At 35.7% G+C, this 27,844-nt stretch overlaps 1 protein-coding gene across 2 annotated transcripts in view; it reads left to right on the plus strand.

Moving 5' to 3' along the window:
* Nucleotides 1-27,844, plus strand: part of RUNDC3B (RUN domain containing 3B) — a 44,823-nt gene that overhangs the window by 13,763 nt on the left and 3,216 nt on the right. Inside the window, exons 5-9 of one of the 2 annotated variants that reach the window (XM_085566395.1) lie at nt 1,708-1,770; nt 2,465-2,554; nt 5,685-5,765; nt 7,390-7,558; nt 12,175-12,332. In XM_085566395.1, the coding sequence (XP_085422521.1) occupies nt 1,708-1,770; nt 2,465-2,554; nt 5,685-5,765; nt 7,390-7,558; nt 12,175-12,332 (561 nt within the window). The remainder of the gene's footprint in view (nt 1-1,707; nt 1,771-2,464; nt 2,555-5,684; nt 5,766-7,389; nt 7,559-12,174; nt 12,333-27,844) is intronic. The other variant, XM_021551740.3, reaches the window with a different exon arrangement.

A 27,844-nucleotide genomic window follows, 5' to 3' on the forward strand; every position in this document is an offset into this window, starting at 1 on the left:
TAGATGCTAGTTTATCTCCTAACAAGTATGTCTTAGAGATTTTTCATGAAGTCATCTGAATGCAAGTGGATCTGTAACATGTACTTTGTGTTGAACTCTGGAAGTTTAGACATAATGAATGGGCTTTAAAACAAAAATAATTTTCCCTGTAAGGACTTCTGTTCATTTAGCATATTATTTGTTTAATACTCTTTGTCCAGAGATTTCCATATAGTTTGCCAGTATTAAGCTGATTTTGAAGCACAGCCAGGTAAACATCCCATTTCATTGCAGTTTCAAGACCTGTTTTCTTACCCAGATTTGCTTGCATTTACAGTGGACAAGAAAGAAAATCTGGAAAAGATTGATTAATACTGCTTCAAACTGAAAAGTCACATGGGTTTCTGAGGAGATGAGGAAGAGTAGGGTCACAAATTATGTAGTTAAGTAGTATATTCTTTGTCCCTGTTTTGATAGTGTAGTTTGTTAGTGGATAACAATGGTCTTACTTGATTAGCAATTTCAAATTCTTTTTTCTTTTGAACATGTTAATGTTTAATATATTTGAATGTTCTTTCAGTGGTATATCTTTTCGAAACAACTTCTCTTGCATTCCAAACATAGTAAGTGCAAAGTTTCTTTTGAAGTAATATTTTAAAATACATCTAATGGAAATAAAAATTACATTTTCAGGTTTTGGTTGTGTGGATTTCAAAGCCCCTAGCAACAATGGGCATATTTTCTTTCCCATGTGGGATTTCAGATACCTAATAACTGATCTGATTTTTGGCTAATGCTTTGCATCATTTTTTTAGCATTTTAAGTCATATATTTTACTATATGCATATTGAATAATTATTAGTATAAACTATAAATTTCTTGTGTTACATATGAATGTAGAACACAAGATTATCTATCATGCTGATAGCTCTTTTTAAAACCTCACTGTTGTGTTGAAGGGCCTGAAGGTAGTCCTTGAATGAAGCAGCACATTCTTAGTGCTCATGTGCATATTAAACTTGGAAGAGGGGTTGGATTAAGCATGGACACAGAATTATTTTTCTAACTAATTGGTCAGACTCTTAAATGACAGCAGACTGTTGTGTTGTGAGATGTCAAGTGTATAGCACTGAATGAAGATTTGTGGGTTTTCCAAGGGGGCTGTTGGTTTGGCTGGATTGCTGCAGCTGTCTTTAACCCTGGCAATGTCAGTCTAACTTTTGCATCTCACCATTGAAAGTGTGCCTTGTCCTTTTTGTGTGATTTCTCCCTAGGCACTGTTTTACAAGAACTCAGTGCAGATTGGTACCTGGCAGTGATTTTACAGATGCCAGTGAAATAGCTGGTAATCTGCATGTACTGGGAGCACTGCTGTTTGTTCACAAATAAGAGTCACTGTGCTGAATCAGATGAATCCCTCTAGCTCAGTGCTCTGACTCAGCCAGTTTAGCCTCCTAGTGCCCTTCTTGAAGTCAAAGAGTACAGAGCTGAGTTTGTACTTCCTAGCCTCACTATCAGGACTACAATCTCTGTCTTCTGAGAGAAGTCTTACAGATTTCTTCCTTCTACTGAGAACATCCCAGGTCTTGGATGACTCATTTCTCTGTAGTGAATGGGTGTCTGTTACAAAGCTGCAAAAGTGGGACTTCTTACAGCATGCATTATAACACATTTCAATTTCTGGAGCTGGGCCTCAAAACATGTCTTTTCTGGATGTTCACCATGCAGCCAACTGGAGCTCTCTGAACTATCCACAAGATTCATGCAATTCTTAAAGCAGATGGAGTTTTGGTAGGGCATTATTGCTGGTACTTGTCTGGTTGTAGTCAGTAATCTGGCACATTCTTGCACTAATTCATTGCTAGGACGTAAAGGTGAACTGTGCTTCTCAGTTCTCACTTAGTGACATTTCAACCTTGTCTTTGGTACTGAACATCTTGGTTTCCCTCTTACCATATGTAATTCTCAGGTGAATTCTGATGACCTTCCAGCATGCATCTTCCCAGCATGCAGTATTTTCAGAAAAGGTAAACTACCTGAAAAACAGCTGATTTGTGAAAATATTTTTTTAAAAAATATCAGCTACTAGGAATGAAAATTGAATGTTAAACTTTAAAAGAACCTGCAAGTACAATTGTAAGAGAGAGCTTCTTTTCATGTGATGGAATCATTACTTCTTTATGTACGTGACACAAATTCTTCCTTTTAGAGGTAAAAAATAACATACCTTCATAATTTTTTTGCATTTTAGCCATCCTGTTCTACTAGTTCATAGGACTAATATTGAAAATTCTTTTTGCTTATGTCTAAATTCTTCTGTGTTTTAAGATTGTGGTGTTTTGTGCTATGTAGTCTATTAGTCTGCTTTATTTGAAACTAAATATGAATGCCTCTGGGGTTCATTAATTGTTTTAATTTAAACTGTAATTCTTCAGTTTTTTGCTAAATATGAAAAATGGCTGAATTAATTTATTTTTTGTTGAAGGAGGTTTTATGAAGATGGAGCAATTGTTCTTGGTGAAGAAGCAAATATGCTTGCTGGCATGCTGTTGGGACTCAATGCCATTGATTTCAGGTACTGTATTTGTGTTCTTCGTAACAAAATGCTCAGGAAAAGTACTTGCAAATCAATGTATTATGGAAAACATTCTTAAATTCCCATGGTAGTTTGAGAGACAAAACTTAGGTTGAGGCAGAGGGCAAGACACAGACCTTGAATGGCTCTTCTAGATAAGAACCAAGTCGTGCTTTTATGTAACTGCATGATTATGGGGTAGTTTCTTCAGATATCAAAATCCTAAGAGGAAAGAAGTATAATTGCTGAAGGTATTTCAAACCTATTAAATGAAGTGTATAGACATGACATCTTTTAAAGTTATTTTTAGACTGTAAGGAAAGCTGTGTGATTAAATAGTTGGTTATGTCCTGGTACTCGAGGACAGCATTGGAACTGCATGTGTAAAAGGTAATCTTTAACTTTATCACTTCTAAATTTGAAAAATGTAATCTAAAATGACAATTTAATATTAATTTATGTTAAAATTACCTGCAGCTGAGCTGCTTAAATTAATTGACCTTTGCAATTTGTAGCCAGGCTTTTGTGGGCTTTCCTATATGATTAATTCTGTGGTTTTGAGGTAACAAAAGTGCAAGCACACCCTAGATAATAAAAAAAAAACAACACGGCATGTCTATATATATACATATATTAAAAAACCCATCAGCAATATCTAAAGATTACAGTGCCTGTAAAAAGATAGAACCTGGCTGGTGCAAGACCTTGTTAATATGCCTGGTTGGGCCAATTTAGCCTTGGGCAGAGCCATATGTAGAGAGTTTCATAATCCAGTGCAAGGGAAAGGAGACTGATAATACTGTTTTTCATTCTTCTGCCAATTCACTGTTAGTATTTACCTTGCAGTAGCATTAATGCTTGTCACAAACCAATATTGGAGATAAACTGCCAGAAAACAGAATGCATTGAGTGATTGACCGTTGCCAAGAGATTTACTGCTGTTTATGTACCTCTGTGCCAGGCTTCTTGGACCCTTCTATGAACCAGCCAAATTGTTGAAAAATGAAAAAAGCATCCCGAGTAATAGGACTGGATAGTTCTTTTTTTGTTAGCTAGTTTGATTCACAGAAGCCTCACAGAAGCCTATTAGTGACAGAAATTATGGGAGGGAGAATAATGCTTAGAGAAGAAAAGGAACAAATAAGGAACGAGCAGTGTTTTCCCCTTCTGGTGGTAAAGAGCATTTAGTTCAACTGGCTGTGGAACTGCAACTAGGTGGGGAAAAGAAAAAAAATTTGAAACAACCTATAAATGCAGTCTTAATGGCTGCTGAACTATCATGGAGTCAGATAAGTGCTAATACCAGTGTAAGGAGGGGAATGTCATGTTTGCATTTTAAAAAAAAGGGAAAAAAATAAGAAGGGAGAGGGTGAAAACACAGGATAGCTTCTTTTTCCAGCATTGTTTCATTAGAATGGCTTAACTACATCCTCAACATATGTTCTGGAAGAACCGAAGTGTGCTGCAGGATGATAAGAGTCTAGCCTTGTCTACAGCAAAATTCAAATCTTACCAGATATTATTAGTTTAAGCTTTACATAATCTGAAATTAAACTGCTTCTGTATTAACCCTGTACTTGGAGGGACTACAGCCATACATAAATAAGCATTGCAAGATTAGGTCTGCATTATGTAAATCCTCTCATAAATAATCATCAATTGACTGTGTTTGTCTCAAAAGCCTCGGTGGTACATACTAGAGTATGAGTGCGTAGTTGCATGACTACTTGCTCTTTCTCTGTCCTCTGATTTGTAATATAAAGGAACCTGTTAATGATATTCAGACTGCTGGTTGGCTCTTGAAGACATTTGCATTTTGTCAATGCAGCTTTTAAAAGTCTATGAATTTTCTATGTAAAATGGGAGCTTAGTACTACAGGGGCATTTTTATTGTGCCACGTATCACAGAATGGTTCAGGTGGGGAGGGACCACAGTGGGTTGTCTGATCCAACTTCTCTGCTCAGGCAGGGTTATCCTAGGGCACATGGCACAGGATTGTGTCCAGATGGCTCTTGAATGTCTCCAGTGAGGGACTCCACAACCTCTCTGGACAGTCTGTTCCAGTGCATGGTCAGCTGCACTGTAAAGAAGCTCTTCCTCATATTAAATGTAATTTTCTGTGCATCAGTTTCTGCCCTGTGCCTTTTGTCCTAGTGCTTGGAACCACTGAGAAGAGCCTTCATAGTATTGTGATTTGAATGGCTGAGAAGCTGTATCCATTCTTTGCATGTTGTATATGAAATTTGTTTTCAGTTCAGTGTCTCTTATAAATGTTGACTAGCTTATCTATGTGGAGCTGTAAGTACGAGTTTGGGCTGGAGATGAGTGAGCTTGCGTGAGAACATCATCTGATTTTTTTTTTTTTCTCTCCCTTCACAGCAATATGGAATTACGTAATTGTAGTCTTGGGGGGTGCTTTTTAACTTAGTTTGTTTTTCTTTTTATTTTGGGGAAAAAAACCAGCAACCATTTAGATGTACTTCCCAATTAGCACTTAAATTACTGCATTGTCAAAAATGGCACTTTGCAATTCAGTTAGCAATAGCTGTGACTTACTAGAATCTGTTTGTCAATAACAGAGATAGGAGGAATGAGGAATATGAGCCTTGTGAAAGCATGATAATTTTGTCATTTCTGTGATAATTAAACATAGTTAAAATTCAATAATTTATTTCCAGTAAAAAAATATCCAGTGTAAATGAGAGCTTTATAAAGCTACAGCCATTTAAGAATATTTTCCAAAAGTTAGGTTGATTTATGTTCTTCAGCCTGGTGCACCTCAGCACCTGTAAATGTCTGAAAGGAGAAAGACCCTGAAATATTTCTGAGAAAATTACTTTTTACTTAGTAGAATGGTTATATAATCACTCTGCAAACCCTTTAAATGATGTTAAATATGGAAAATTTCAAGCTTGTCCATAATTCTTCTGTTTCTGCTGCTTCAGTTAGCTTTCTGGTTATTATCTTGCCATCTCCCTGTATTATTAAGAATAAAAGTGAATATTTAAAAATTTGGGTTTATAGTACCAAAAAATTAGAAAAACTGAAGTTTCAGGTTGGTAATATTCAACTGTCACTGTAATTTAATTTTCTTGTAATAAACTTACTGTTTTTGCTCTGTTTTATCAGTTTTTGTCTTAAGGGTGAGGGATTGGATGGAAGCTATCCAGCTGTCATAGATTATACACCATACTTGAAGTTCACTCAAAGGTACTTTTTAGCTTTACTGTGCTTTTTTAAATTATATTTAATTGGCAAAATTTTACTGTTTATTTGGCCTCTTATTTTTAATTTCATATGCAAAATGATATTTATCTCTAAGTACAAACCTGTACACTTGGCTACTTCTTTCTTTCACACTGTTGGAATTGTTACATGATTCATGAAATATGAGTCATCAAAATTTTGTTTCCTTGATTCAGAATAAAAGTTCAGTGGAAAACAAATTCCGCATGATCACTTTGAGGATCACCAGACTAAGCTGTCTTTTCTCTTAGGCCTTTTCTGCATAACCAATAACTAGTAAAAAGTAGTTATTTATAAATAAAAATAATACATGCCCTGATAAATATAAGATATGACATAGGCAATATAAACCATTAGCACATAACAGAAAGTCATAACCAGTGGCTATGTAAACTGACTTTTTAGCTGCATCCTGCTCCTCTGATCAGTCTTGTGATTAATAATAAAAAGAATTCTCTCTGTCTAATAAATCAAGTAGTAATTTGGCATCACCAAAAAGCATGGAAATTAATGACATGTTTTCTGTTATTATGTTTACCAAAAGGAGAGAAGCAGTTAGGAATAGTCCTGAATATGTACAACTGAACATGAAATGTCCTTGTTACTCTCTTGAAGACATGATGTTAGTGACAAATTGTGATTCAGTTTGTAGCATGGCAGGATCATGGGGTTATGGAAATCATTACTTAAAAAAACCTAGCAAATTCTGTTAATGTAGGGGGAGATATAGTTGTAAGGTACAGTTTTCATACGGGCACTGGGATAAATCAGTATCACAGAATTGTTAGTGTTGGAAGCCCCTGCCAAGACAGTGTCACCTGTAGCAGGTGACACCTGGAGCAGAGAGAGACACTCCACAACTTCCCTGGGCAGTCTGCGCCGGTGCTTTGCCACCTTCCATGTAAAGAAATTCTGCTTCATGTTGAGGTGGAACTTCCTGTGGTTTAGTTTATTGCCACTGCTGTTCCTCCTGTCACTGGGTGCCATTGAAAAGAGCTTGGCAGCATCCTCTTGACATCTCCCTTTGAGATATTTATATGCATTGATGACATCCCCTCTGTTTTTCTAGACTAAAATATATTCTTGTCTTTGTGACAGATGTCTGCATTCTCTAGCATGCGTTGATTCTGGAAGATGTGAAGATATTTTAACAATGAGTCTGCTTACTGTGTAGGGAGATACATTCTGTGAAGTAACAGACACAGGATCTTTGCTATAAACATAGATATACATTCTGATTTATCTTGATTTGATGTAATGAAAACCACTTTTTTGGGTTTCTGCTTTTTTTTTTTTTCTTAAGAAGCAAAATATATTGTAATGCGTTTACCCTTTGTACTAAGGAAAGTAGCCCACGTACAGTTGTCTAACTTGGCAATGACCGCAAGCAAATTTTTGTCCATTTTTAGGTGGCTGTAGAAACAAAAGCTTGAAATACAAGTTGTGTTTAGTAATCCATCATATACCCAATGTTTCAATTTTTTTTTGTTTGCAGAGCTTTGTAAGAAATGCAATGTTTCAATTTCAACCAGAATTTGCATTTTTATAAGCACAGCTTTTGACTTGGCTAATAAGTATGATTCTTCAGTTCTGACAGCATCAGCAGTGATGAAGAAGAGCTAAGAACGCTGGGCAGTAGTGGCAGTGAAGGCAGTACTCCAGAGAACATTGGTCCTCCTTTCATCACAGATGAAAACAGTTGGTACAACAAATGCAAAAGGGTAGAACAGAAGTACCGGCTTGCATTGGAACAGAAGGTAAAAGATTAGTTTTGTGTGGGGGCTATGGGACCAAAGCTCATCACCAGCCAACTGGTGATACATCCATCTAAGTAAAGGCAGGAAAATATATTAACTCCAATCTTGGTAGTTACATACACTGTATCTCTAATGCTGTTAGTTTGTGAGCTTGAAGTTCACATGAATTTTCTGTTCCTTAGGAGTCACAGATTTTTATTGTAGGTAGACTGACAGTTGAAGGCTTTTATTATGATAGTGATGTTAAACTTTAACACTTAGTCTTAAACTAAACAAAAAGGATCAGCAAAGTAATCCATTTAGATGAAAGGTAAAACTATCTTCTCAGTGATACTGAGAGGAGTTTTTAGAAAATAGGTAGTTTTACAACTTGATTGAAGCAGAATGGGAAAAGAAAGCATGAAAAGATGTGTTTGTGTTGGATTTTAATTTAGGTAGCATATTGAATGTAACTACAGAAACCGAAGGTAGTTTTCCATCTACCACCAAACATATCTGAAGTTAAAGGTGAAGTGAAATATATGTCCAAACCTTTTAGAAATTTAGCATTTTCCAAGCAAAGTACTTTTCAGTTTTTTATAACAGCGTTATTACATCTACAGTAATTACAATGCATATTAGCTAGTAGAGAGAGAAGAGGGCACACTGTTCATACACACCAAAGAAATAGTGCACAAAGAAAGAAAGAAGGGGTCAGGAAAAATTACAGGAAAAAAAAATAAATGCACCTGGTTAATTTTTTTAAAATAACTTCTAGTAGTATTTTTAGTATTCTGTTTTCCTAGCATAAGAATTTGATTTTTGTGAAACTATAGAGTAAACCATATGAAGGGCTGGAACCACACAAGGATGTTTGGAGGTGTAATTATTTCCCTGAATACAGAATAGGTAGAATCAAAATTGGTTTATTTTAATGCACTTGAAAGAACATAGCTAGAGTTTTTCTAAGTAACAGTGAAAGAGTCAGATTTACTATGGGATAATAGATACTTATTTATTTATATATTTTTTTTAAATTATGCATACAATTATTGCTTTTGTGTTTTGGGTCTCTTAGACTTTGTTTTTGAAATATAACCTGAACTGTTGCATCCAGGTCTCTGGTCCAATCTTCTCAGCTGGTATGGTATCACTTTCCATAAGGAAAGAACTTGTGTTCCTGGGGTCCTCTCTGGTACAGGTGGCATTTTCCCTGCACAAAGCATGCTGGTCAAAAGGAATCTCTTCAGATACATAAATGGAAACCTTTATCTTGAACCTCCAGAAGGAATTCCCATTTTTGCCATACAAAAACATAGTTTGAATGAACACTTTTCCCCACGATGAGGAGAGTTGTCAGTCTGGAGAAGCATTGGAGAGAACAAAATAGGTGGATGCTTATTTTTCTTGGTATATCCAGGTAGTTCATTTCCAGAGATACTCCATCAAAGTTGTGACATACATGTGTAGAAAAAGTACTGAAACATGTAACCCACAGCCACAGTCAGAATCACTAGGAGCCTTTGTTTGCATAAGCACAAAGGCTGTCAATGGCTGTGATAGCAAATGGTGATTTTGGTTTATTCATGAGTCCAAGATCTAGAGCCATTCCCATTCCATGGAAGTTATTTCTGGTAACATTCTCTTAATGAATTGCTAACTTCTATAGATAACTAATATAGGGGTGAATTTAATTCAGTTGTGGGATAAATCTTTGGAAACTTTGGTGCATTTAAGCAATTTTCAAAATGGTGGCTACTCTGACACTTTCCTGTTGACACTTTCCTGGTTGTCCTCCTTTGGAATGCCTACTTAAAATTGCAGCAGCAAAATAACTTCTTTTTCCTACAGTCAGAAAATTTTCTGTTGTCTAATTTTTATTTTGGATGTGGCTGCCAAGTTTTTATATGATTCAATTCAGCTATACCGCATCTGCTCTGTTACAGCTTGAACATTTATTACAGCTTGAACAAATGACCATTAAGATGGACCATGTAATAGAACTCCTTTCCCAAGTGTTTCTCTCCCTTCCCTTTTTTCATGCCAGTAAGTTGCACCAATGACTGAGTTGCACTCAGTGCAGTAGGTACCAGTTAATTAGAGACTTTTTATTTGAACAAAAGGGCTTTCTGACATTTCTGTGTTGGAAAATTGAGTGTTTGCAACAAGAAGACCAAGTTAAAAATAATGTCTTTAGTAGCTGATACAGTAAGTCTGATAGATTCTTCTTTTGCTCTATTGTCATTCATTTTGCCCAAACAGTGGTAAACTCCTTTTGTGCCTCCCAAGTAAGTATGTGTGCTGCAGCCATTAATAGCACCAGGTCACAATGTGACAAGCAATTAGATTGCAGGTAAGAAAAAGGTCTCAGTTCTGAGCCATTTGAGTGGTAGGATCAGGTCAGGTGTTACTTTAGCAAGCTAAATACTAGCATTCCTTTATTGAATCAGCTGCACTCTAATGGTTTACATCAAGACTCTTTGGTTATGCTACTATCCCATCTTGGGTACTTGAACAAAGAAGTGGAGGGAAGAATAAACACTAAGCACATGATTATGCACTGCTTTTCTTCTAATGTACTCTTAGCCAGTGTGTATCACCTGAGGGGCTGCCTGAAGCTAAAAGGTTTGTCAATCTAGTAACCCAGGATAGATGTCTCTGCCAAATACTTGTCAAATAACCCCTCGATTCCATGTAAAATTTCACCATCCAAACTCTTTTTTTTTTTTTTTGGCAATGCATTCTGTGAATCTACCATCCGTTGTGTGAAAAGCTATTCTGTCTTTTGAATCTGGCTCCTAAGAGCCTGACTTCATCATGCCTAGCTCTTGTTTTTTAATAAGTTAGGAACTGTCTTTTACTTTCTGCCCTGCCCAGGCCACTCTGGAAATATGACAACTTTGTATTTTCCAAGTTGTATCTTGTCCAGATCAATGAGTCATACTTTACACATTTGTTTTTTATGTAGAAATTATCCCTTCCCTGTTCTGGAATGGTTTAAACTGTTCACTTTTGAATAGTAAACTCCTGAATTGTTTGTGTACTGTTTATACTGGAAGTTTATATACGTATACTGGTGGGATGTGCATCTCTGTGTCATTATAGATAGAGGTATTTACTGTATACATGATTATGTTTCTGATACTGGTGCTTCAGGTTTAAAATACTTCTGCAAAATGGTTTGATTTTTTTCGTTTTGTTTTGGGGTCTTTTATGTTTCTGAGAGGCAGGAAATTTGTTATGTTGTTATGCATCATTTAGTGCTTTTGAAGTGCTACTTAGAACTCCAAGGAATATCTTAGGAGTCAAGATAACAGAATTAGTTGATGAAGCAGAACTAGGCATACTGTAAAGCTCTCAAGAGTCCTTGAAACTTGTACTGAAACTATAAAGTCCCTTTCAAATATAAATATATCTAATGGATAGAACTATATTTAACTATAAGATCACAGAATAGTTGTGGTCACATGGCACCTCTGGAGATTGTCTTGTCCATCTCCCCTGCTCAGGAAAACGTAGACTACAGCCAGTTTCTCAAGGCCTTTTTCACTCAGGCTGTGAATATCCTGGAGATACACATTCTCCAGCCTATTTGGATGACCCATCCCAGTGCTTATTTAATGGGTAAAAAAGGAAAGAGGAAAGAAAAGTTTTCCTATATTGAAATAGTTTCCTATATGCATGTATTTCAGATTGTGCCCATTGCCTCTTTTCACTGACTGTCAGTGAGAAGAATCTGATTCCATCATTGATACACCCTCCCATTAACACAGATGCACATTGATATGATTCTTTTTCCTTACCCTTTTCTCTTCAGCCCTGACCTGAGCAATCCCATCTCCTTCTGTTTCTTCTTCTACCAGAGATGCTTCAGACCCTTAACAGTCTTTGTGGTGATGAATTGCACTTTGTTATGAGCTAATACCTGTTTTCTTAACAAGAGTTGAGAACAGACACACCCCTTCTGTGTTTTGAGAACTACCTTTTTTTAATACCTTTTTTAAAATGTGGGCACATGTAAAACAGTTACACATTTTTCCACAGGTTTCAAGGAATGTGCACAATTTTATGTAGTGTAGACTTACTATATTTGGTTTTAATTGACTCTTTGTAAGTTACTAACATCTGATATGCTAGTACCTTCTTTGTCATTGTAATGTATGATTCAAAAGTTCAAAGAAACTTTAAAATAACATTGGATATTTTATTCATAGTAATTCTGGATCCCTTTCATTAACTATAAAGATCCACATAGATATATTCTACTCTTGCCCTTGTGTATTATCTAACATCTTGTATCTGTTCAGTTGTAAAATTCTGGTTTTCTTCCTTGGACTTGTGACAGTTGTTTTTGAAAATGAATTAGTCTTTCATGCTAGAGGCTTTCCTGTCTTGTTTTTTCATCCATTTTTCTACTCTGCAAGAATATAAATAAATATGTGATTTTCCTGTTACCCATTAGGAAATCTCAAAGTAATCTAAAGTCAATTTAAATTAGTCTGTTTAAAATAAATAATCAAACCTACAACAAACCCAAAATAAAATTGTGTACATCATAAACCAACAAATATGAACGTGCATAATCGAAAGTTTTGATAGTGTGTTCTTTAAAGTTTTCTGATAACTTTTTGTTTCAGGGTTATCTTGAAGAATTGGTACGACTCAGAGAAAACCAGCTGTCTGAATCTGTCTCACAGAATAAACTGCTGTTACAAAGAATTGAAGATATGGATCTAGCCCATAAAATGGAGAAGGAGCAGCTGGAATATATCATTGTGGAACTGCAAGACCAGTTGTAAGTTAGTATAATGGAGGAGCATTGCTAGAGCAGCATTACTTAAATTATTTAAGTTATATAACTATACAATATGTTCCTAATCCTGTGGAAATGAGTCAACTTCTTAAAGAAATTGATGTATGTTAGATCTTTTTTATCTGACAAGTCTTAGATTTGGGAATGGTTCCCTGGTAACTGTAGTAGTGTAAACCAGAATAATTCTGAGATTGAATATTTACATTTTTTAAAATCTGAAATAGCTTACAGTAACTTGCTTAATTTTTTAAATGTTTTTATAAAATGTTCTTTATATTTTATTACTTCCAGTTTTAAGGCTACCCCTAAAAGTATTGAAACCAGCTACCTTTTGAAGACCATTTTTTAAAGGTTAGGCAAGAGGGGTAAAAAAATATTTTTTTTTTTTGTCTAGATTTTAATTTATTTGTGATGACTCAGTTTGTCTGGTAGTCCTAAAACTATTCAAACTGGCAAGACAGTTCACTATCACCATTTCTTCAATGCAAGGCAAAATGCTAAAACAGTAGAAGGCTTATTTTTTATTAATAGCATTTGTGATTTCTAGTGTGATAAATATTTGAGTATCTTATGATCATTATGCAATTTATCCTCTCAGCCCTATCTGTTGGGTGGGGAGGTGCTCTCCTTTTGCAGAGACATTCCCACTTTGGATGGGTCTCTGAGCAGCCTGGTGTTGTGGAAGCTGGCCCTGCCCATGGCAGGTGCTGGAGATGATCTGTGAGGTCCCTCCCAGCCCAAGCCATTCTGTAATTCCGTGTTTGAAGACCCAGGCAGGTGGAAGACTCAGGGATGGTTGCCATGAAACTGCCATAGGGTGCACCTGCAGCAGTTGAATGTTCTGTTCATAACAAATACAAACCAAACTATTTTGCCTTAAATCTGGATTAATTGGTAAATGTCTGAGCCCTGGAGTAACATGGCAGCCATCGGAGATCCATGATAAGGAGAATCTATGAAGACACCATCCAAAAGGGTCTTTAGTACAAAGTAAAATATTTCAAGCTCATAAGCAAAGCTTTTCTTTTTTCTGCTGCTCGCTCTCTCTCATGATAGATAATTTAATTGCCAGTGATTTAAATAGATTTTATGAAAATGTTCAGGAGTACAGAATTGGCATTTTTTTAGGCCAAATGTAGAGTTGAGTAAGGAAAAGATGTTTTTCCAAGCTTCTTTTTTTTTCCTCTGATTGACTGTAAGGTTTTGAGGCATACCTGTTCTTGAATTCTTCTCTGAACTTACTCATATGCCTGATGATTCATGTTATACTGCTTTTGCATCCCTGGTTACATGGGGGAGGTGGGGCAAGGTGTAAACTTATTTAAACTTCTACACTGATACTGGCAATTTTGAATGTTCATACCTGCTGTTAAATTTTAACTGAGTTGTATGCAGTCAGACTGTTCTGAAAATCTCAGTCTTTCAGGTTTGATTTTGTTTGGTGGCTTTATTGTGTAAAGGCTCAAATTGTGGAATAACCTCTGTTGTATCTTGACAATGTTCTTGTATATCTGTTTGTGAGACACTGCAGTCAGGAGTCTGAAGTACTCTTGATATTTGGAGTGGTACAATTTTACATTTTTATTGCTGTGAGTGTAGTGTGCCTGTCAGGTGAGGGAGGGGAAGAAATATTCCTAGCAGGTTTCTAATGGTCAACATCAGTCATAATCAACTTACTTTAATCATATTTGGTATTTATGTTGGGTTTTTTATTACAACCAAAGGCGACCTGGCAGCAGAATGTGTTTTGACAGTAATGTATCTGTAATGAGGCATGAGTTTTGGCCAATTGCTTTTTATGGTCCAGCCATTTTAGAATGATGTTAAAGTAATACCAAAACTTAGTGTTTTGCTCGCCTACCATTACTAGCGTTTTGAAGCAGTGAATGTATGCTGTAATCTGAGTTCTACATCAGCAGATAAGAGCAAGTTTGGGACTGTAATTCTGCCCAAGGCATACTGCATTGCTGTTTGTAAAACACTTAGAGATCTGGTTTAGGATTGTTTGATGTATAATTGAAACTATTACAAATAAACATTCTGTACTTTATTTTTGATGATGCTCTTCTATTCTACTGGTTGCTGTTCTTAAGGTAGGAAGGTCTACGACTTCAAACTTCTGTTGAGTAAGGTTTTGTTGAGGTTTCCAAAATGATATTTCACAGGCATGCAAAGCAAAATGTTTTATGTATCTCATCAGTGGACTTGACAGAATCTGAGTCAATATCTATTTCTGCCTTCCCCCACCAAAAAAAAAAGTAATGTGAGGAATAGAGGTCTGACTTTGTTGACAGTATAGGCTGTTACTGAAACTTGGAAATCAGTTAATCCAGGATCAACAGATCAACAAGACCTTCAGGTTAAACATTAGATTTCCTACAGAGAAACTTTTCTGTATGCACTTTTCCTAAGGGGGTCTTCTGCAAAGCATGAAATAAATATGGGGACAGGACTTCAGATAAATTTGGAAGAAATTTTTCTTTTACAGCTGCTATGCTTCATGTTCTACAATTTTCAGTATTCTTAACTTTGTCTCACACACTTGAATATTCAAACTACAATGAACAACATAGTTTCCAATGTAGTTAAAAGCCAATTTACAGATCTCATGAATACCAGTATCTGGAAAATGGTGGAGCTGAAAATTTATCAATTTGTTATTCTCAAAAGAGTACCAGGTTTTTTGTCTCTCAGTTTAATTGCATTTCTTAGCAATATGCCCCCCCCCCGCCCCCCCAATCTAGGGATTGGACCTCTTACTTTGTTGGCAGGTGTCTGATGGCAAATCAAGTTGGAGAAGTGAATCTGTAATAGGCAACCTGATTATTATTTCAGCATATTTAAGCTAATATGCAGCTCATCAGGAAGAAGGTTCAGACTGGACATTGGGAAATATCTCTTTTCCCAGAGGGAGGTCAAACCCTGGAATAGACTTCCTGGACAGGTGTTCCTGGATGCCCCCAGTCCATCAGTGTTCAGGAAACATTTCCATTGTGTGAATTGTAATAATAATGAGCCACTCAGGGCCTTCAGGTTTTTTCTTCGGATGTCATCACTGTGATGTGTTTTTCCTAGGACTTCAATTGAACACTACAGAACAGTGCTTTTGGCTCCACTCTTCTCTAAGAATAGTGTATTTTTACAGTGACAGTGAGGCAGTTCTAAAGGCCTTAATGTGTGTAAAATTAACAGCTCTTAAGTGCTTGAAAATAACAGCTCACAGGAGGACAGCCAGGAGAAGCCTGTGATCTGGAATGTCTAGATGAGGAAAATAATTTGAATTTTGTAATGTTCAAATTACAGAATTGTAATTTGATGGGATAGGGATCCCAAATCATCAAGGAACTGCATCTTGGAGTATTCAGAATGTACAGAGGTAGACATTCCTTCATTCTCTATGTTTCTGCAAAGAAATGTTGAATGTCTCTTGAAGCACAGAGACATTTGATTGCACAGCTCATCAGTAAAAAGAAATTCTAAGAACCCCCACAATATATGTATAATTATTTATAAATTATATAAATATACTATTGTGCCAATGTATTATTTGCAATCTTAAATGTAAAAAAATAGAAATTGAAGAGTATAAGATAAACAAAATGTTACATTTTAAAAAAATGAGACCACTGCCTTGATGGACTAGTTAGCTCAGTCAAAGATGTGACTGGGCAAAATCTGGAACCATTGGCCCACAATATGTTTGCACTAAAACTCTTTAGCTCAGCTTAAACAGACTTTTTTCCTTCTTAGGGTGATTCTTAGTCTTTCTTTTGACTAACACCTTTATCTGTGTTATGACAAACTCCGCTTTTATTACATTCAAGTTCAGATTCTGCAGTTAATTTCAGTTAAATTTGATATTTATGTTTATATATGTTAAATATTGATGATGATTATGTGAGAGAGTCCTCTAATTTCCTGATTGGCTCATTTCCTGCATATTGACTCAACTACTGATGTTCCAAAAATTGATCTCACTGATCTTATAAAAGTTGATCACTTTAACATAAAACATCTTTTTAAACAAAGTGAAAGGAAAAAGGAAAGCATTTTATGCAAAGCAGAAAAACTCTCAAAATGCTTTAAAAGTTTTTTCTTTTGGTTTGATTTTTGTTGGAATGAAAACTGATTTGTGTAAGGTTTGCCACCACAGGTTTCCTTGTAAAGAATTTCTTCAGCTTTCAGGTTAGTGTGCCCGGAGTAAGATGGTACAGCCCCTTTGTCCCCACTGGTGTAATTTTTTTATCAATTTATCACATTTATGTGAAATGTATTTTGTATATTCAATGACTATGCTATATTTTATACCACTCTGTTTTTTATCTTCCTCTACTGTTTCTTCCTAGATCCCCATCTTGATATGGTGTTCTCTATGGAGGGAAGAAAAGTTGGGGGGGAAAAAAAGTCAGTCTTCCATGTTTGGAATTCTGTTACTGGTTAATGCATAGATAAGCATCAAATTAAATTGTAGGGGCACTCACATCTTATACTGAATTAAGCTTGACTGTGTAATTAAGAATTTTTTTTCATGTGTTGTCAAATCTTAAAGATAGGTTTAATTTGTCTGGCTGTTCCTTCAGAATTAGCCTTTCCAAGGTCCAAACTATGCTTTTCCTTCATTCTTAATGTCTTAATATAGCTTAACATTTTATTATAGTATACTTAATTATTTAATATCCAGCAATACTACATTTTCTATCTGAATAATACAGCTGTATTTGTAAAGAGAACAATGTGTAATTTGGACGCGATTAACTCCAGGCAACATTAGCTTCTCTGTTTCAAACACACCATGAGCTACTAGGTCTGTTATGGACTGTGTAAAGGAAGATACACTGTATTCTCTGTAGCAAAGATGATTTCTTTTCAGTGAATGGCCATGCCCCATTTGGTTAAAAAACTTTCTTATGAAAATAGTATCTCTGCTTGTCCTCACTTTGTTAGGATGCTGTTTGTAAATGCTCTGGGTTCTGCACCGTGCTGCCACTGTGCAGCAGGGAGGGTCAGAGAGGAAGGCACAAGGCTGCAGAGGATGCTCTGGCTGGGCTGTCAGGGACAAGGCTGCAGAGGATGCTCTGGCTGGGCTGTCAGGGACAAGGCTGCAGAGGATGCTCTGGCTGGGCTGCAGAGGATGCAGGCTATGGCTGGGCTGTCAGGGACAAAGCAGAGAAAAGCTTCTCCAAGGAAATGGAAGCAGGAGAGTCTGACCAAAGCTTTGAAATGTAGATTGTGTTTTGTGTCTCCTTGTGAGTAAAACTTTAATATGGGTTGCCTGGCTTTGTAATCCTAGCTCAAAACCTAAATCATCTGGATAAATAGGAAAGCTGGATCAATGTGCTTCAGCCCTCTTGCCTTCATTTCAGATAGTCCCTCTTTTAAGGCTTTTTTCCAAAGAAACTGAATTCCTCAACTGCTTAAGTACAGTAAATCCAATTTGTTGCAGCTGCTTTATTTCCTCACTGAAAGGAAGTTGAAGATTAAAATTTAATCTTTGATCTTGGCAAGTTTCTTTCCTAGAATGTGAAAACTGAGAATGCTAATCCTTTCCTCTTAAAGCTTTAATGGATCCTGCTATCAAACCCTAATTCACATTAGCCATGCTTTTTTTTGTAATGCTTCCTGTCTGTCCTCTGCTTCTCACTCAGGTTTGAGCAGCAGTTTGAAATCCTTAGTATTACAGTTTGGTTGATTTTCAGGTCCTTTTTTTATTTAACTTGTCTGTGTGTGGAGTTTTTTTTGTTGTGTTTTGTTTTTATTTTTTGTGGTTTTGTGTGGGTTTTTTTTGTTTTGTTTTTGGGGTTTTTTTTGGTATTTTATTTTTACAGCATAGAAAAATATTACATATTCTAAGAGATGTTAAAAACTTGTCTGTGTGTCGTGGATTTTTTTTGTTTTGTTTTTTTTTTTAAGCATAGAAAATATTACATATTCTGAGAGATGTTTAAACTTCTGTTTAGGCAGTGTTTTGAATTTTTTTTTTTGGTGCAATTTTTTTCTTTTCAAGTTCACTGTACTATTGTAATCCCATTCTGTTTTACAAGGGTGTGAGTTGACAGCAAGAAGAGAAGTTCTGTTTTTAGTGAGGTGGAAACCCAAGAAGACATGGGTGTTTCCTTTCTTGCAAATATAACTAGGAGAATTTCAGCTGGGCGTAAGACATAGACAGAGAGACTCCTGCAATTCAGAGAGGAACATAGGGCAAGGTACAGAACTATTCACAATTAAACAATTGGCAATCACACCTCCAACATGATAATTCTGTTCTTAGAATCCACGTGGGTTTGTTGTGCAAGTGGAAGCCAAAAGTTTCTGGGTTGACAGCAGCCTAAAGGAAAGGGCTTACTCTACAAGATGCAGTAGATAGGGAGGCATTTATTTTTAGCCCCTTGTATTTTAAAATCTTTTTCCAAACTATTAAAAAGGGGGGGTTAAAAGGTTTATTTTAAAATAAACCTTAACATTCTAAAAAAAGTTTAAAGCTTTTGAAGCTATTGGTGTCTTCAACACCAAATGTTGGGATATTTACAGGAAAATGTTTTCTGACTCCAGAATGAAAAATACTTTTGTAAGGAGTCTGCCTTCTGCTCCCTTCTGCCCTTCACTTCCCTTGGCGTGTTAGAGACCCACAGGGACTTTTCTTTCACCATTTTGCATACTCAGTGACATTAGCATGGTAGTGTGTCCCCTTCTAGGAGTCTAATGTGCAATACTAAATTCTGGTTTTATAGGGTTATCTTTTCTCCCATAGCTTCACTTTTATGGATAAAGGTATTGCATAGAAGTACCAAACAAGAAAGCTTTAAATAAGTTACTTGGACGTTAGCACCTACGCATTTCAAATTCCAGAATATTTGTCCAATGTAGAATTAAAAGATTGGGAACAGGGAAAAATAAGACCTTTCAAAATAATAATAATGACAAGTATTGAGCCTCTGAAAGCCTCAGTGCAATGCAGTTGCAAATGATGTGCACTCATGGTAGGAAAGCAGATTATGTGGATTAGGAGTTTCTTCCTCTGTCACTATACCTGACCTATACCTGAACTGTGGCAGAAGGAGAGTACTTGCTTTGGCATAGCAATACAGCAGACATCAGTGTCTTCTTCTTCTCATTTCACAATGAGAATTCTCTCATGTCTGGAACATCAGGCGACCTTGAGGCTTTGTTGTCATAAAACAGTTTGAATAACTTGATGCTGCAAATGGAGAGATTAGAAAGAAACAGCTAAAAATTATGGTAAGTTAATCATGGTGCATAATCATAAACTGCTGGATTGCAATCACAGAACCTGAATTTGATTTCTTTGCGCTTTATCTGCTTAGATAAGTAACCTTGTATTACCATTTGCTTCTGAGGGTCACAGGATTTTGTGCTTCATTTCTTAACCTTCATACTCATCTACTGTACATTTGATTCTGTATTCCAGAACATACTGGTGGGAAAAACAAGTATTTCATATTGCTTATACATAAATGAGAAAAGTTGAGCAAATTTAATTTTTTCTAATATTTTTAATGCGATATACATTAAGTTCAATACCAAACAAAATGGACTTTAAATGACAAGTAGTGGAAAAATAATTTTTTAAGTTTTGAAGAACAGTACCAAGTTAGAATGGGGGGGAGAGGCTAATTCTGTATTTGCAGGCATTACTTTATCATTGCTATACTGAAGGAGTATCTCAAAATTCATCATACAAAGGAAATTGATATTTAAATCATCCTAAACTTCAGATTTATTTTACTAGATTTTTTGGTTTAAATAAATCAGATCAGGAATTAAAGTTTCATCCAGTAGGAAAAGATTAGTCAATTCTTTTTATACTTTCATAGAAGAATTATAAGTTTCTCTAAAATACAAATAGTTTGTTCAGAAGTAAGGTGAATTACAAATCAGTGTGCATACACATGATTGCAGAAATGTTGGAGATTTTTTAAATTATGGGTAGTATTTGTAAATTTAGCTTACAACTTGTTTTTCGAGTTTTAAATTTGTGTCTTGTGTTTCTTCAATATTTTGTTAAAATAAAGCACAGTCTAAATGAGTTCTGGAAAGGCTTTAAATAGATAAAGTTAAATGCCTGAAGTTGTAACCAAGAAAATACAATCAGTGTGCTCCCTGATTCCTGAGCGAGATGCTTATATTAGCTGCTGTCCTGTTTTGGCTAGCAAGTGGTTGAGTTATAGACAGGTATTTTTTTCTGTTGGCCATTGAAATGTTCTTATGCAACCATTTAACATTGCAATTTTTCATTATGTTGTTATCCAAATTTTAACTCAAATTACATTGGCAAAGATTCTGTTTCTGGTGTAATCTCTGATTGTGGATTTTTGTTTGGGTTTTTTTTTCCACCCCTTTGCCCTTGGATCAGACTTTTGCCCTCCTCTTTTTTTATTCTGCACTTTCTAAGATTATGAAGCTCTGTCTTACTGTTTGTGTAGTTTGGCAGCTCTATTAATTTGCATTCAACTGCCAAGAAGGACTTATATTACTCAAGGCTTGCTGCTAATAATTTAATTTCTTGTTTGTAATTAAAAACTTAGCATTCTGAAAGAGCTTATTTATGCTAGTTTTGGTGAATACTTGCCTATGTGTGTAGAAGATCAATTATCCAACTTCCCTGTTGGATATCTCTCATGAAACTCTTGCTGCCTTAATATGATAGTGGATTTTAAAGAAAAAGTTCTTTCAGTCAATCCAAAGTTATTTAACCATTTTGCACTTGTTTCTCCTGTTTTTACGGAAATCAAAGGAAATCAAGTTAAAATTATAAAGTTCTTGAGAATACCAGTTTTCCTCATCTAAAAGATAAGGAAAAAGATTAAGATTAAAAAGTTAAAAAGAAAGATCTTGATTTTTTTTTCCCATACCCTTGTAGAAATGTTTTTTTAAGAGGAATTCAGCTATAAACAGTTATGTTGTATTTACATCACTGACATAAGGGAATAAGAATCCTTAAATGACAAACTGAGCTTGAGAGGATATTTACAGAAGGGAAATTAGACAGTCTGTTCAAAAAAAGCTTGTTTGCTAAGAGTCCTTCCTTTCCCAGCAGAGATGATTCTGATAGCTGAAGAACTGAAATCTGCTCTTTATTTTTCAGTAGTTTGGTTGCTGATCCAGTTCAGCATTCTTGTTTTCTGTCAAGACCTACTATCTGGGAAAACTGGTTCTGTTGTGCCTGTTATCCTCCTCCAGAGAATCAGGCCTGGTTCTTTGTCCACGGACGTGAAGAGTGTCAGTCACATGCTGCAGTGCTGTTTTAGCTAGCATATGCAAAGCTAACATATTATGGTATGTTTTGAACCATTCTGAGTGTCTCTGTTCAGAAACAAAGTCACCACTGCAGATAGACTAGAACTCAGGAGTCCAGCTGCTGGTATTTCTGACAGTATAAACTTCCTCAAGTTATCCAAAGGTCAAGAAAATCGAAGCCTGTATAAAACTGATAATTAATTTTGTTAGGATATAGTTAAAGTTCTCTCTAAGAGACAATAAAGGAGGATTAAAAAAATGCTGGCGAAGCTTCAAGGGTATCTGTTCTGTGGCACAAGTAGTGCCATGGCTGTGGCACATGAAGATCTGTTGGTCAGTCAGAGTAAGAAAATGTGTTGCAGTAGGACATTCCTGGGTTTTTTTTTCACTGCAGCAACTGCCTTTAGAAAGTCTGCTGGCATCTAACTGCTCTGGCATCTAGTTTGGGGAATAGTGTGTTAGTATACAGGGCACAAATCTGAGAGAGATGCTATATTGCAGCATCAAAATCTACTGGTAAGTAACTCATTTTCACACCTGCTGATCTAATTTCTCAAAGTCCAATGACATACCAGTCCAGACAGCTCACTGCTGTGCTACAGTACTGACAGCTTGGGAGTTCCTTTTTATTTTGGAGTTGCTTTTACAGATTTTAGTTATATTCATGTATGCTATCAATTTGAGTTTGCATTCCATATTCCCTGTCCTAAATAAAAGTTTTTAAAGCTTGTTCTTATGAAAATGTTTTTATTTTTTTAAGCTTTTATTTTCACTTTTACTTTTCACTACTCAGGTAGTTCTTGAACTGGAACACTCATCTGATGTAATTCCCTTTCTTAGGGAATTAGTCTGTTTGGTTTATTTCCTGTCTTCATCTGCTGGTAGGAGGGCAAATTGCCAACTGGACTGGCATTTTCTGGATTTGGAGAAATTAAACTTGCAGGTAAGAAATTACTGGTTTTTCATAGGTATAATTGGAAACAGAACTGACTTTTGCTTTGTTGAACAAAAAAAAAAAAAAAAAAAAAAACCACAAAACTATGTAAATGAAACTTTTGCAGTAGGCTTCCAATGACTACATTTGATGCAAGGGAAATTGAAAATCTGGTATAGCTGAAATGACACCAGAAATTCTATGTGGTTATGCAGGAAAGGCTTTTCTATATTAACTTGGGCCAAATTTGGATTACATTTTATTTACTTATTTATTTTTAAATTCCCAGAGGTAATATAGTTACAGTATAGTAAGTGACCAGCTATAGTCATTTATATAATTTCTGTTGTGCATGCAGGAATCCAATATACAGGTTGTCTTTTGTCCTTCTGTCTCACTGTTAATTCGGGTCACACTAACAAGATATAGAAGTCTTAGATGTGTTAATTCAAAGCAGTAATTTCTTAATCTCTTGGCAGGCAGTTAAGATGCCAAAAGCAATGCTAGTACAAACAGAAGTGTTTGTGTGTTCATCTTAAAAAATAAATTTTAAAACATAAACACAAACGAACAAAACAAGAAAAAAAGCAGCTTAGTAAAAAAATTAAAATAGCTATTTTTGATGCTTCATTTACACAGTGGCCCCTAATATGCTTGTACCAGAGCTGAAAGGCAGCACAGATGGAAATGGGCAGAAATCTGTCGGTTGCATTTTAATTTTTTTGTGTGTACTGTGCAAAAATATATCCTGTGTGTGCTTAATACTCTCAAAATATTAAATGCTTATCTAAACATCTCAGAATAATAAAAGCTGGGGAAATTTGCAAGTAAATATTCTGGAGAGTACCTGACAAATGCAGGGTGAGTGAACAGTGGAGGAGGAGGATGTTTATTGGAAGACTTCACTAATCTCACATTTCCTAGCTTCTGAAATGCACAATTAAAGAACTGAAGGTTGAGAGCATTCAGAGATATTTCTGGGAATAGCTGTGTAAACCTGATGAATGCTTTGGCTGCTTCAGTTATTCTTGAATAAATGTAAGTAAACTTACAGGCCTGGAGGGAGCAGATGTGTCTGCAGACACTTATTTTCACACTGAGAGTTTGTTAGTATTGATTAGTCTCATCAGTAATCTTTTGTAATACACAGGAATTCTTTAGCAGGATGTTTTTACTGAACAGGTTTTTTTTTTGGTTTTGAACAGGAGCCTAATTTTAATAATAGTTCTTGGTATAGAGAAAAAAATTACAAATGTAAGGCAAATATTTGTTTGTTTTTAATAATATAATTTAGTACTATGATTAATCATATAATTTAGTACTATGATGTTCTCATCTCATTTGCTGATTGTTTTGCCAAGAAAATTATTACTTGCAGTAGTATTTTCAATTTGTGTGGGGTTTTTTTTTCAGATACAAAAAAAATCGCACAATTCAAGTGGCCTAAATGTTATCCTAGGACAACATGGCCAGACTTTGTATATTATACTTCCCTTATATATATATTTATGCACTATAGAAAAATCTATGCTGTGAAGTAGTACAAAGGGTATTTGGTAATTTTAAAATAAATACCCTGTTTCAGCTGGGATAGGGTTAATTTTCTTCCTAGTAGCTGATACAGTGCTGTTTTTTGGATTCAGTTTGAGGTTAATGTTGGTAGTAGACTGATATTTTGGTTGTTGTTGAATGTTCTTTCTCTGCCTATCTCTTCACTATTTCTTTATTTTATAATGTTTGCAGAATTTAAAACCCTATATGAAGTTATCTTACCAGAAGTGTTGTTTGGGGTAAGGATTGCTAAGGGTACATCTGTTAACTTTCTGCAGATTATGGAACAGCTACTGCTACTTTTTTGCCAACATGATTGTAAAAAGATGGAACTAATTGTAGACACTGAGGATACCATTTAGCTGGATGAGAGAAGGGAAGTTCACAGGCTCTCGGGCAATCAAGAATTTTTTTCATGCCTAGATTAGAGAATGTGCCATAAATGAGTTTAACCCCCTTGCTCTCATCATAAGTTTTTACATAATCTTCCTGCACTGCACAAAACCTCTGCCCTGTGCAGTCCCACTGTGTTAACCCAGGATACCCTGTTCAGCCCTGTCTCACACACTGCCTGTCTTTCATCCAAAACACAGCCATACAATCTCTTACTAAGATCCACTGTATTCTCCGTGTACCAGCTGCCTCCCTGAGATTACTGCTTTTAGCCACTCTTTTAATCTTCTTTTCCAGACTGAAGAAAAGGAATTAACAGCTTTTATATGCTTTTTTTTACTCAGGTTTAATTGTATTTCCTTGTTTTTTAACTTCCTCCTTTAGTAAATCCTATTGCTCTCTTACTTACCTTCTTTTCTTTTTGGTGTGCCTTTGCTTTTATTCCTATATTAAATGGCATAACATACTGCCTACAAACCTTATCTTGTATCATCCTTAAATCCTCACAGCTGCAAAACCAATAGAAGCATATTTTATTGAACTTTACTGAAATACAGAACTGCATACTTGTTACAGTCCTGCTGTGGGATGAAGTCCTGCCTGATACCCTGCAGCACCTCTGCGCAGTGCTGGCCAGCCTGGTTACTGTGGTTGCATTCTAGGGAACAAGAGCACTACTGTAGAAATTCAATATGCCTTGGATAAAATAAGTTGTTGTCCTTGGAGAGCTCTTAACCTCTAGAAAATGTTTTTCTTGTCTGAACAAGAGCAGGACAGCAATAGTCTCACACAGCTTTTTTCACATTGAGCTTTGAAATTTGTATTTGTTTTTTCCTTAAAACTTGACCGTGTTTTTGTACTTTTAAACTTTTTCTGTGTAAATGCTCTTTTCCTATTTATGAATACTTGTAGCAGGATCATCTTTCTTCATGGTGATTCTGTATGCTGTTGACATGGTGCTTATGGACATGGTTTAGTGGTGGACTTGGCAGTGGTGGGCTTTTGGCTGGACTCAATGATCTTAAAGATCCTTTCCAGCCTAAATGGTTCTGTGTTTCAGAGCAGTTTAATACTTTGACTCTTCAAAGAAGTTTGGTTAAACAAAAGCAGTGCTAGTTTCTGCATCTCAAGAAATTGCTGTCTGCAGGCAATGCCTGTATAATGACTCTCTGCTGCAGTGGAAACTTGAAAACTTGAAAAATGTCTGCAAAAGAGCTAAGAGCTAAATTATCCACAAAGCTGATAAAATAGGTGGTAACTAATAGCATCAGGTGTGAATATTTTGTCTAACTTTTATTGTCTATACTACTATTTTTTACTTTTTACTATTTTATGTACTACTATCTATTTGATAGTGTGCTTGAACTGATTTTATAATTTCAAATCTATTTTTTACATATTTTTAAAGATTCAAAATAAAAGCTTTAAGAGGAGAATATTTAGTTCTGCATCCTACTTGATGCATGGTTTTCTTTCTGAGCATGGTGGAGTGTTTTAAGAAGTGATTAACTGAAACTATCTTTAAATTTTATGTTAAAATACCTGGAAAAGTTTGAAGAGTGTTTGCTTCAGAATTTTTTGTTCACACAGTAGGGTGTAAAGATTTGTGGAATATAGAATATATAAATATTAGATATATTCAATATAGAAATCTATGTCAAATGCAAAAATTCCACTATTAGCAGCTTGTCTGTAGATGTGTGTCTGTGATAGTTTACAGGCGTTGTCCAAATGGCAATTTATGTGTAGCTGTTACATGTGTGAATTTGCATTTAGGCACTGTGGGCATAGTTGCTCATATAAACTATGTCCGGTTTTGAAACTTCAGTGAAAACATTCAAGATGTCCTTCTGAATAAGGAGGTGATGTAATGTACCTGGCAAACCTCAAAAACTTGCTATCTCAGTGTTTCAGTTTGCTCAAATCAACAAATCTGTGACAGCTCTGTGTAATGCTTGATGTTCTCCGGGGATTAGGGTAATTACATGGGGAAGTGAATGACATGCAAGGTATTTGAAATTATTGAGAGCTTTGGGTTAGCAAAGTGGTTATTACTGTAGACCTCTTAGGAGGGTGAGGGTGTGGATCCCTGGGTAGAAAAGTTGATTCTTTACCTGTATGAATGCTGAGGGAATTAGTCATCTTGAGAGAAGTTTCTTGAAACTAGTTTTAATCACAGCTGTGCTTCATCCCTTTTTTGTGCAATAAAACTCTGAATCTGTCTCCTCTGTGAAACTCAGCTGCTAAAAGTTCCTTACTGAGCTTACTACTGCCTTACTTTGTTTTGTGGGAAATTTTGGCTCTTTGGGCACTGTTATTTGCCCTTACAGAAGTTACTGTCTAAACAGCTCAAATATCACCAGAATAAAAACTGTATTGTAAAAATAGGCTTGTTGACAATGTTACTGGAAATTCAAGTAAATGTGCCATGAATAGTTATTTAATTTGCTGTGCAGTTTGGCATTTTGGATAGCAACATGGCATTTGGCTTTGAACTTCTGAGTACATTTGGTATGGATATGAGTAAATTAGCTTTTTGCTTCAGGCCAGAGATAGTCAAACTCCTTGTAGAGCAACATTTTACTATTGTCTAGTATTTTGTGGAATGGAGGACTTAAAAAATCCAATTACAAAATGCTATTGCTACTATTTCTAGTTATTCTACAGCAGTATAAGGGCAGATCAAAGGTTGCCTTGTGCTATTGGAAAAAGGCTGGTCTTGTCTTGGAGCCCAAAAAACTATGTACTTTTCTTATTTCAGTATGACTTTTGGCAGGTGATTTCCAACACTGGCATATTAGCTTCTTCATTTCTAGAATTTTAGAGAACTGATTTACTTCATTGGGAATATGAGGCAAAACTAATTTGAGCATTTAAGGTATTCAGTTTATACTTCTTTATATCAGTTATAGACATAGTTACTAGAAATTGTAAGGTGATAGAAAACAGAGTAACTATGTGTTATATTTTGCCTGAAAGCATACAGTGGAATTAACATGTCTGGTTTTTAGTTCATTCCAGAAAAATTTTTAAGGGGGGATGCAAGGGTGTTGAAACTGCAGAAAAAAATTGGTGTCAAGGGGAAGCACATCACATTCCCATAGTGGGCTTGCAAAATAGCTGGCCTGTTAAGTACCATTATGCTGGCAGAAAGAACTTTTAAAATGCAGTTGCCTTTATTGCTTTTGTAGAAGCACTCAAATGTCACTTTTTTTTTTTTTTTTGGTTCCTAATATGTCTCCGTATGTTTCTAAGTTGCTTCCCTTAGGAAAAATGAACAGTTTAAGATGCTTTGTGAAAATTAGTCTGTTGGTCATTTGAAATAGAACATGGTCACTAGTGGTGCTCCCCTAGTCTTGGG

Source organism: Lonchura striata, chromosome 2, assembly GCF_050655825.1.
Source record: "Lonchura striata isolate lonStrDom1 chromosome 2, ASM5065582v1, whole genome shotgun sequence".
Taxonomy (NCBI): domain Eukaryota; kingdom Metazoa; phylum Chordata; class Aves; order Passeriformes; family Estrildidae; genus Lonchura; species Lonchura striata.